At 40.2% G+C, this 12,495-nt stretch overlaps 1 protein-coding gene across 1 annotated transcript in view; it reads left to right on the top strand.

Annotated features, from left to right (window-relative positions):
• LOC124545642 (coiled-coil domain-containing protein 96-like) overlaps positions 1-12,495 on the top strand; it is a 183,339-nt gene that overhangs the window by 112,594 nt on the left and 58,250 nt on the right. Inside the window, exon 7 of the mRNA XM_047124588.1 lies at positions 2,337-2,501. Coding sequence (XP_046980544.1) covers positions 2,337-2,501 — 165 coding nt within the window. The remainder of the gene's footprint in view (positions 1-2,336; positions 2,502-12,495) is intronic.

Here is a 12,495-nt window from a genome sequence, read left to right as displayed (position 1 = left end):
CAGTCGTCTAGGCTCCAACCCATGTGGTCAGGAGCCCAGGAGATGCACTGCAGACGATGACGTGCTGTTAGTGAAGACACTTGCGTCGCTTGTCTGCTGCCATAGCCCATTTCGCCGCATTGACTTAACGGATATGTCCGTCGTACGCCTCAGTTTAATTTCTGCCCTTATTTCACGCAGTTTTGTTTGTCTGTCAGCACTGCCTGAAATTTGGTATTGATACTGTGGATCTCGGTGTTACTGGATTTCCTAACGATTTCTGAAATGGACTGTCCCATGTGCCTAGCTCCTACTGCTACTCCGCGTTCAAATTCCATTAATTCACGTCGTGCGGTGATAAACACGTCGGAAATCTTTTCACTGGAATCACCTGAGTGCCAATGCATTGCCTTTTTATACCTTGTGTAGGCAAAACTACCACCATCTGTATGTATGTATTCGTTATCCTATGACTTCTGTCACCTCATAGTAGAGTTTCGCAGTGGAATGTCCTGGCAGCTGTAGTTATCCTTCATTCTTCAATGTGATAAAATTTCCAACAATGACGTCTTACACTCTGTGGTGATTTCAGCATCTGTTGTGTTAAGATCTGACGTCATATTGTAATATCATTCCTGAAAAAGAATTTCTAAAATTTTCTCAGCGTGATTGACTGATGGTAGGTTTACAGCTTTCTGCACAAGTTGGCGATTCCATTTAGTGCACAGGATATCAGTGATTGACCTAACCGTTATCCGTATGTAGCTGTGGTTTTAAGTGCATTTGTTCATTAAATTTTGTTTTTGCTTTGTCCGCTGCAGGGGTTTCGAAAGAAAGGGGAGAATGACAGCGACATTATTACCAAAATTTAGTATTTGATTTAAATAAAATGCACAAATATCTTCAAAACCTGTAAGGCTGATAGTCGCTTAGCCAATAGTAACATTACCTATGTGAGTGATTTCGATGCGGATGGCTCTGGAGATGAAGTGATTTGCGAAAGAATGGTAAGTTTTGTACAGGGTTATGAGACGGGATGTAGGTGATAGAAGGTGGGTGGAATTGCTGTTATTGAGGGAAAGATCAGGGCAGAGTCGTCAGTCGTCATTTGGAGTAGAATATGTTATGGATTGGCAAGAGAGCCAACCCACTATGAGAAGAAGCCGAAAGGCACGAGTTTTAGCTCACGCAGGCTGGCGTGAGGTCTGGAACAGGTCAAGGAAATGAGACTAGCAAAAAAGGACGTAGCTATGGAATACTTAACTTTAATCCATAAATGGTGAACATCGCTCTTGACGGTACATGTTTTACAGCATCAATAGTAACTGGTAATAGCGCCTTGCTAGGTCGTAGCAAATGACGTAGCTGAAGGCTATGCTAACTATCGTCTCGGCAAATGAGAGCGTATTTTGTCAGTGAACCATCGCTAGCAAAGTCGGTTGTACAACTGGGGCGAGTGCTAGGAAGTCTCTCTAGACCTGCCATGTGGCGGCGCTCCGTCTGCAATCACTGATAGTGGCGACACGCGGGTCCGACGTATACAAACGGACCGCGGCCGATTTAAAGGCTACCACCTAGCAAGTGTGGTGTCTGGCGGTGACACCACAGAATATATAGTTCAGGTTCTGACTGCTATGTTGGGTAGGTGTTAACAATGACTTCATGAACTGGGGTGGAGAAGGGGAGGTTGTGGTGGAAGTTAGTATGGGAAAGGATATGGGGTGCTTGGATTCTTAAGGGCCGGCCGCTGTGGCCGAGCGCTTCTAGGCGCTTCAGTCCAGAACCGCGCTGCTGCTACGGTCACAGGTTCGAATCCTGCCTCGGGCATGGATGTGTGTGATGTCCTTAGGCTAGTTAGCTTTAAGTAGTTCTAAGTCTAGGGGACTGATGACCTCAGATGTCAAGTCCCATATTGCTTACAGCCATTTGGATTCTTAAGGCTAAGGGATACAGTGGTGTGTTGGGGATTGATGTTGTATGAGAAATGGGAATGATGAAGATATTGGAGGTGTTGGAGGAGGAGTCGGAACTTAACCAGCTGGTGCAGGATACCGATAGGTGTGGACAAGGTATACGGAATGCAAGGCAGACTGCACGAAGTTCAAGGATTTTAAACCGCTGAAAAAATTTGGGGACGTCAGAGAGCCACGCATTATTTTCATTGGTGAGCATTCCTTAGAATCCAGCCACATTAGAGACAGAACCTGACTGGAGCCGGTACAATTACAACATGCCAGACGACTGGCTACTACCTCTGCCCGAGGTCTAGATGGAATCGTCAGCTCGACTGAAAACTTAAGAATACGCTATCTACGGCTTTTTATGTCAACTGTAGACTGACTAAGCTGTGGGCACAGGTGCGGTGTCAGCTGGAGGCTGAGCTTCACTGTAGCGAAGTGGAGGAGGAGCTGCGGCTGCGCCTGAGCACTGCGCGCCGACTGGTGTCAGAGAAGGAGGCACAGCTGCAGGTGCTGCAGGAAAAGGCCATGTCCAAGCTGCGGGCACCGCTTGTACGTCGGCAGGTAGGTCTACCACACCACACAATAAAAAAGTTGCTGACTCTCGCAACGATATTACCAACCTGAAGAGGCAAACACTGTGATTAACGTCTGAATTCATTCATTCATTCATTCATTAGTGTTTAAGACTTGTTATGAAACAGAACCTCCAGATTTGTTAAAGGAATAAGTTATTCGTGAAATTACAGACGCAATCACTACAATCTACTTTGTAAAGAACACTAACAACAAATTATGATTGGTGATAGTCACACTGACAATTATGGTAACTGCTCATAGACTACTGCTTACATCTAAAACATAAAAAAGTCGAAACTTTACACGGAACGCTTTCAGCTGACAATGTGCTGGCAAAATTTGAAACCTTTTCAATGTGACCATTAAAGTTGAATGGAATGTAAATCACTGGTTCACGATGTTCTGATAAGGTATAAAAGGAGTGGCAAATAAGGTAATGTTATACTTTGTCTGAGGACTTCCAGTTTTCTGTCTGATGTCTATCAGCAATCTCTTATAGACTTTTTCACCAGATTAAAAAAACTGCGTACCAAACCCTAGACAAGATGTATATAATTTATTTCCGCTCCAAAAACTGTGGTTAAGATTTGCACAATTCATCCAAAAATTCACTCTTCTTATTAGCAACATACACTACTGGCCATTAAAATTGCTACACCACGAAGATGACGTGCTACAGCCGCAAAATTTAACCGACAGGAAGAAGATGCTGTGATATGCAGATGAGTAGCTTCCCAGAGCATTCACACAAGGTTGGCGCCGGTGGCGACACCTACAACGTGCTGACATGAGGAAAGTTTCCAACCGATTTCTCATACACAAACAGCAGTTGACCGGCGTTGCCTGGTGAAACGTTGTTGTGATGTCTCAGTGTAAGGAAGAGAAATGCGTACCATCACGTTTCCGACTTTGATAAAGGTTGGATTGTAGCCGACCGCGATTGTGGTTTATCGTATCGAGATTCAGTGACTGTTATCAGAAAATGGAATCGGTGGGTTCAGGAGGGTAATACGGAACGCCGTGCTGGATTCCAACGGCCTCGTATCACTAGCAGTCGAGATGACAGGCATCTTATCCGCATGGCTGCAACGATTCGTGCAGCCACGTCTCGATCCCTGAGCCAGCAGATGGGGACGTTTGCAAGACAACAACCATCTGCACGAACCGTTCGACGACGTTTACAGCAGCATGGACTATCAGTTCGGAGACTATGGCTGCGGTTATCCTTGACGCTGCGTCACAGACAGCAGCGCCTGCGATGGTGTACTCAACAACGAACCTGGATGCACGAATGGCAAAACGTCATTTTTTCGGATGAATCGAGGTTCTGTTTACAGCATCATGATGGTCGCATCCGTGTTTGGCGACATCGCGGTGAACGCACATTGGAAGCGTGTATCCGTCATCGCCATACTATCGTATCACCCGGCGTGATGGTATGGGGTGCCACTGGTTACCCGTCTCGGCCACCTCTTGCTCCCATTGACGGCACTTTGAACAGTGTACGCTATATTTCAGATGTGTTAGAACCCGTGGCTTTACCCTTCATTCGATCCCTGCGAAACCCTACATTTCAGCCGGATAATGCACGACCGAACGTTGCAGGTCCTGTACGGACCTTTCTAGAAACAGAAAATGTTCGACTGCTGTCGTGACCAGCACATTCTCCAGATCTGTCACCAATTGAAAACGTCTGGTCAATGGTGGCCGGGCAATTGGCTCATCACAATACGCCAGTCACTACTCTTGATGAACTGTGGTATCGTGTTGAAGCTGCATGGGCAGCTGTATCTGTATACGCCATCCAAGCTCTGTTTGACTCAATGCCGAAGCGTATCAAGGCCGTTACTATGGCCAGAGGTGGTTGTCCTGGGTACTGATTTCTCAGGATATATGCACCTAAATTGCATGAAAATGTAATCACATGTCAGTTCTAGTATAATATATTTGTCCAATGAATACCCGTTTATCATCTGCATTTCTTCTTGGTGTTGCAATTTTAATGACCAGTAGTGTATATTATTAGGGACTATATGTATTGCTACGCAAATATAAGATTCTGTAGTCTCCAAAAGGCTACTGGAAGATATTCGGTTAACAACTGTATACAGTACTGTTACTGTGCAGCGCTATAGAATTGATAATTTTGGCCTTAGTTGCCTTGCCCAGAATGTTTATGCCATAGGTCAATATTGATTGAAAGTATTGAAACAATAGCAATCCAACCTGTAAGTCAACACACTGCTAAAGATTTCTCAAACCAATCATGCTGTTCTGTAGCTGGGATTGTTAACAAATGTTAGTACACAAAACAGTAGTTGTAAGATGCAGCCATCATCATAAATTGTTTCTTGTTGGCTGCTTTTCAAAACTATTTATTTGTGGAACATGATGAGAAGCAGTTGATGAGGAGACTTCTCATCTAGAAACCACTTATGAAACACTATAGGATCAATAACCCACTACTGTGGAAGAATTGTTTCATATTCAGGACAAATCAAGCCACTGCCTAAAAAGGACATCGCCACAGCACCCTGTGACTACCGCCCCATCTGCCTTCTTCCTGCACTATCAAAGGCCTTAGAATATATAGTTCATGACCAGCTCACCAATACCTAACTACTAACAACCTACTAGACGAATACCAATCAGGTTTCCGTAAACATCGAAGCACAACATCCGCTCTGATAAAGGTGACAGATGACCTGAAACTTGCCATGGACAGACAAGAAGCGACTATCATTTGCTTGTTAGATTTCAGCAAAGCATTTGATACTGTCGACTTCGACATCTTACTGGCCAAACTTAGCGGTCTAAATTTCTCACCAAGTGCAGTGCAGTGGTTTCGCTCATACATGACGTCTCGTCAGCAATGCGTCCTGTCTGGGAATATAAAATCACAATGGCGGCAGGTAGTGTCAGGCGTTCTCCAAGGCTCAGTATTAGGTCCTATACTCTTCTCTCTGTATGTCAATGATGTGTCATCGGTTCTGACCTATTGCAAATACCATATGTATGCTGATGACCTTCAGTTGTATCTAAGTGCGAAACCAAGCAATCGCAAGAAAGCTATTGAAAATTTCAATACTGACCTCGATGCACTGTCAAAATGGGCACAGGACATAGGTCTAAAACTAAATCCGTCTAAAACCCAAGCAGTAGTTGTTGGTCACTCTAACCTCATTAGCCCAAAACATCGGGAATCCATACCACCTCTTATCCTAAATGGAACAAATATTAACTTCTCTCCCTAGGCAAAGAGTTTGGGAGTAATAATAGATGAAAATCTAAATTGGACAGAGCGCGTAACTGCAGTGTGCAAAAAAGCATCAGCTTCCCTTCATGTCCTACAAAAATATAAAAAACTCTTCCCTTTCGATCTGAAAAAGAAATTCGTACAAACGCTTATACTCCCAATCATTGACTACAGCGATATTATCCTACAAGGCCTCTCTCAGGAAAATTCCCGACATCTAGAACTGGTCATGAATGCCTGCGTCCGATATATCTGTGACGTTCGACTTTTTGATCACATTTCACCAGCATATGCAAAATTGTCCTGGCTGCGTGCAGACAAACGCAGAGATTTCCATAGACTCTGTCTCATCTACTGCCTTATAAATGTACACCGTCCCTCGTATCTCTCCTCATACCTAACGTTCATGTCAGAACAACATGACAGAAACACACGTTCCCATTATAATAAAATCCTCTTCATTCCACTGCAGCGCTTAGTCACCTTCTCCAAGTCCTTTACAGTAGCGGAAACCCGACTCTGGATTAACCTCCCTCGTTATGTGAGAGAACTTAAAAACATGTCCGGCTTCAAAAAACAGTTAATGACGTATCTACTTAAGCAACAGTAATGCCTTCCTCTGTACATGAATGCACTTCACCTCATTACTTCCCTCTTTCCCCCTCCTTAAATCTCCCTTACCCAAAACTCACTATACTAGTAAACATCTACTTTACACACCAAGATATTATGTACATCTGCACAAACCTTCATTACTATTGCCAATCCTTCTCATGTTTGTCATTATTATTTGATTTTTTTACTGTTATTATTATTGCTTTTATCATAATCTGTATGTATAGCACATGTTGTAAAAATACTTCCGCATTTACTTTATTAGGTCTTAGTCACTACTCTTTATTCATATTGTCGCTAGAGTAAGCTAATTTTCTCATTTAAACTATGGTCATGATGTAACTCTGATGTGTGAAATGCTGCATGTGTGGAACACTGGTCCGACGTGAGAGAGGGCCTGATGGCCCTAATCTGATCAGGTTAAATAAGTAAATAAGTAAATAAATATTCTATCTGTGGCTTAACGCAATAACCTTCAGTCTAAATTTTTCATGGAATTTTAGGTACATTGGGCAATCAGCTGTGTAGGTTTAATAGTGTTATGTCTAATAGAACTAAAGTCTAACGATATGGCTATGTTACCTACTGCTGAACCCCAAAAGGCATGTCTCAAGTAAGAAACTGATGACACTTATGGGAAACACGTTAACCAATCGTTACTTCAAGGTTGACTTTGAACAAAACCAGAGTAAGCCATTTACTGTAAAAATGGGCTTCCTCAAGGATCAGTTCTAGCACTCTTATTCTTCAACCTGTATACCAGTGACATACTAAACACGTGTTGGAAAACGTTTTGCTACCCCGATGACCTAGCCATAGCAATACAAACCAGCACACATCATGAAGTAGAAAATATATTGTATAGGGAGTTGAGAAAATCTCAACACATATTAAAAAGCATGGAGACTCCAGGCAAATGCACCCAAGACAGAAGTCTGCACATTCAACCTAAACAACAGAATTGAAAACCTATAGCACAATGTAAACTTTTGTCAACAGAGGATTAGACATAATTTCCATTCTAAATACCTTCATGCCTCACTGTATCTGTCTTTGATATATAACATACACTTGGAAAAAAGTAGCTCAAAGCTAAACAGCCGAAATAACATCATAATGAGACAATTTGGCACATCCAAATGTGCTCATGCATCCACTCCAGGCGCTGCAACTTTGACACTAGTATACCCAATAGCTGATTACTGTGCCTTGGTATGGCAAGTCAGAGCTCATACAATGAAAATAGACATCCGTTTGAATCAATCAATGAGAATTATTAAGTATGCACTAAAATCCACACACATACCTTATCTGCACACCGTTGGTAACATTGCACCACCTGAAATGCAACGCCAAGAAGCAACCAATGAAGAATAGAGGAAGCTGCTTCACTCCAACTATACCAAAGATGTTCCATTTCATACAGTCTTAAATTACCCTCCTCCACACTGCTAAAGATCACGCTCTCTACTGTGGTGTAACGGAAGAAACAAGAAATAGCTTGACAATAAAGAAGAGTGATGCTAGAGATGGATTGATGCAACAATAAAACATCAAGGTTTTAAAGCTCCATCTGCCAGTCTACCAGGGTGTGATTTGAACAGAACTGGGTGGACAAGACGGAACAGGATAAGCACTGGTCACACCAGGTGTACAGCTGCACAAGTGCGCATGTGTGAACTCCGAAATTTTCAGCCTGCGACTGTGGGCCACAAGAACAAACCGTACAACATATTCTCAGAGACTGCCCTGTGAGAAAGTATCCAGGACCATTCAGTGGCTTTATTAATGCTGCTCCCTCTGCTATCAATTGGCTTCATTCACTAGGTAATGAACTGTCATTAATTGCATCTTTATTAATTAACAACCTTAGTTTTGTATTTTAAATGTTCTCATTGATATAGTTATTAAATTATAAATTTCAAAATTCTAATCTATTGCCTTTGTATCTAAATCCTTAAATGTGTAATTGCTAAGTATATTAATTTCTTAATATTTGCTGTCATTGCTACATGATAAATAAATAAATAGCCAACTCTAACTGGAACTGGAACAACAGATGACTAAATAAATAAGAAAACAAATAATCAAAGTCTATCTTTAACTGGAACTACAGAATATGTCTTCTGGAAAACTAATGTTGTATCATAAACATATGAGCTCTTCTTGCAACAGTAATCAGTGTACACATTGGTGAAGGATCTTCCATGTTTTTCACATCTAGACCAGCCAAAGTCAATATGTTGATGAAATGGGAATATTAGCTTCACTCATTCCCATGAATATATTTCATGAGGGAAAAAAGTACAATAGTAGGCATTAGGTTATTACACACATAAAGTCCTTCAACTTGGTCATTACTACATGTCAACTGACTCCATACATGAAGCTGAAAAAAGTGGAATACATCTGCAAAATTTTATACATCTAGGGAATTGGCTAATTCGATCAGATTAGTTCCTATAAAACCACTGATAAATGTAGTCGAACTTTAGCAGAACGATTTTCTTAATTTTAGTGATCTTTGTCGATGTTATATTCATAGACAACAAAACAATTTGGGAGAGTCATTTCGTTCATTAAAGATAAAACAATTGTGATGCATCTGTGAGTGACAGGAAATGTGTACTACAAACTTTCCTTCAGTCCACAAGGTGTTCCGATATGACATCTAACACGAAGAGGTAAACATATGGTGAATCAAGACTTGCAACCCATTTTTAGAACATGTATATGATTATCTGCAGAAAAGGTCAAATGCCAACAGTTGTTAATGCACTTTATACATCCATCGAGTAGAGTATTTTATCATAACCTGTTATGAGGCCATCCATTAGACTGGGTAGAGTACTTATTACATAAAAATGATTATGCATAAAGTTACAGAGTGAGGAAAAACTTTTTATTTGAGTGTAAGAGTTATTTCATCGTCCTCTAATATGGACTAATAAATATAGTGGTAATTTTATATGGAGAATGACTTCATATAATGTAAAATACAGTATTATCTAACATTGTCTCTCTTCATATTAAAGTATGGCATATAGAGTGAAATGTAGAACATTCAGAACGTGCAATTACCGAAGTATCTAATTTTGTTGTGATGTCTAAAACGGCAAAAATAGGCATATTTCATACTTAATAAATCTCATCAAGACAACAAATATGATAAACGTCACTGAAACTCTTTCAGTACGAAAACAACCAATGTCAGAAAAGTGATAGAAAACTTTTAGATAGCCAAAATAATTGCGTTTATAATTTTAGAAGATAATGTCTAACATGAAACTGCAGAATAAAGCGTTAGCAGTATTAAAATCATTGGAACTTTTCTATGAAGTTCGATGTTTGTTTCCCACAAATTAGAATTTTTTTACATTGAATTTTATTTTTTTGAGCCTCATTGATATAAGCTAAAATGTGTTATACAAGATATTAGATACATATTTTCTTTACTATGTTAAAGACTGCTTAGAACAGTTGATACGAACTCAGTGAATGTACGTTAAAGTGAAATTGTAATCAGCAGACTTTCTAATGTATATTAACAGACTGAACACAAAAAATTGCAGCACACTCTATGACTATTAATAGTCATTCACTATTTTAAACATGCAATTTAATATAAGTGGTGTCATTCTTTAACAAACTTAATGAGAAGAGTGAGCATTACCACTCTAACTATGTTATTCATGGTCCTGTCATACTAATGGGAGCACAAAAAGTGTTGTGGGTATAAAATATGGATTTTTTTTGAAAAATATCAAACTGTGTTTGAATTTTTCTCTTTCATTTGATATGTGTTTCTTTGACTTTGGATAACTAAATATTTTTAATTTATTTTGAATTAATTTATTGTACAAGTAATTTCTACAGGTTCAATGAGCACATGTTCAGTTACAAGATATTTCAGGAGCTGTTTGCTGTAGAAGGCGGTTATGTATGTTGATTTGTAGTAAACATCCTACTGTGTAGGCTGGCTTCATTCGTTGCTTTGATATCACTTCCAGTTTGTGGTATAATGCATAGTATCATCCACACTTTCGTTAGGCGCTTTACACCTATCGTTGTGTACATTTGGACTTGCTGCTCATTGAGTTGTGTTTCTCTTTTTGACTCCACCAAAGTGAATATTAAGAAGAAAAGAAAGAAGGGAAATAGATTGTACAGAACATGTCTTGTTGACGTTTTCATCCAGGAAATGAGGTTAGGGCAAGCAACACTCAGAGTACTTCCCCATCAAATGCTTCCAGGAAGAAGCCTTAGAACAGTAATGAAATGTACAGTGAAACCAGTGCCAGTGATATCATCTTAATATTAGGTTTAAGTGTACTAAGTGCAATGTTTGAGCAAACTGTATGCTGTAATTTGTGTGCTTGAAGAGATAGGAATTTCTGAGAATGTCTTGAAGAGAAACTGTTTAGTTCTTGATTTGGAATCTCTTGTTCGAGCTGTAAGAGTATGGAAGAATTCTGAACATCAGAAAAATGAAGAAACAATAACATTTTTTTAGACGAACGTCAGTTATTTATGTGGGCTGAGATGTATCGGTAAAGGCCCCAGGGCTGGAAAAAGTTTGTGTGCTGTTATGAATCTGTCATGCTCCCCTTCTAGGTTTTCTAAATATACTGATGCTTTGGGGGGAACAGTAAAAGTAACTTCTGAAGAATCAATGAAATTTGCAACAGTGGTAGCAGTTGAAGAAAATGACGGTAGTTACGACACTTCTGTTGCATTGGGCGGATCATGGCAGAAAAGCGGCCATCAATATAAAAATTCTTGTACAGCTGCAATAAGTATTGATACTGGGTAGATGCTTGATACTGAACGTTGCCAAAACATTACAATTCATGCTCCAAAGTGAGTATCAACAGTGAAAAGAAACTACTGCAAGAACACAACTGTCAGAAAAATATGAAGGATTCAGTGGAGGAATAGTAAGTGCTTCAGCTGTGAAGATCTTTCAGCGCTGTCGAGAACAACATGGGTATAGCTATACTAAATTCATTGGTATCGGTGATTTCAGTTCATTAAAATCAAAAGTTGATAGTTGGCACTATGGTGAGCTAGCACCACAAAAGTTAGAATGTGTGTGTCATGCGCAGGAACGAATTGGTACAGTTGTGCCAGTCCCGACTACATCACAACCACCTCGCCGGCTCACTCTTGTGTGCCACATGCCAAGTGATTGATTCGGATGAACATCATTTCGAATGCGGGTCGGCAAAGGACGTTTGGTATTTGGTGTGTCAGATATTGGCTTTTCTCACACGCACGACTCCCAACTGGATAACTACACGCTCACTTCTTTTCCCAGATGGGGTGTATTTCCCAAGAGCAATAACGAACTCTGTGACGTGGATTAGCGGCCACGCTATTCACTACCTATTCGGTAATGACGAAAAGACAGTACTCGATTTTTGGTATTATCTCAACGAACGACATGCGATCTTCAAGAACCCTAAATACAGACAATATTTTTCTAATATTCTTGATAACTACACGCTCACTTCTTTTCCCAGATGGGGTGTATTTCCCAAGAGCAATAACGAACTCTGTGACGTGGACTAGCGGCTACGCTATTCACTACCTATTCGGTAATGACGAAAAGACAGTACTCGATTTTTGGTATTATCTCAACGAACGACGTTACGCGATCTTCAAGAACCCTAAATACAGACAATATTTTTCTAATATTCTTTGGAGCGCATTCCATAACCCGCCTCGCAGCTGGATTATCCATGACATGAGAAGGTAACCTACGAACCTCTTTCCAGTTTTCGCTTTTTATTGAGGCTGAACAAACAACGGAAACAACACAGCGAAGAGACGACAACCATCGAAAAATCCGAAGCGGGTTATAGCATGGAGCAGCCTTAAGTCGTAACGGGACGACTTTTATTATTCTGGTTATGTAGCCGGAGAGGCCTTTATCAATTTGTGTAAAAAAAAGAAAAAAGGCTACGTTGCTGTCTCTACAAATTAATGTGATCTATTGGTTATTTTCTCAATTCTACGTTTTTCATATGAGACTGACATTTATTTTAAGGGGTTTACTATTACATTATTTTTATAGGTTGCAATTAAAATATAATTTTGTATTCTTCA

The sequence above is a fragment of the Schistocerca americana genome, chromosome 8, assembly GCF_021461395.2.
Source record: "Schistocerca americana isolate TAMUIC-IGC-003095 chromosome 8, iqSchAmer2.1, whole genome shotgun sequence".
In the NCBI taxonomy this organism is placed as follows: domain Eukaryota; kingdom Metazoa; phylum Arthropoda; class Insecta; order Orthoptera; family Acrididae; genus Schistocerca; species Schistocerca americana.
This window is presented reverse-complemented; position numbering and strand designations above follow the sequence as displayed.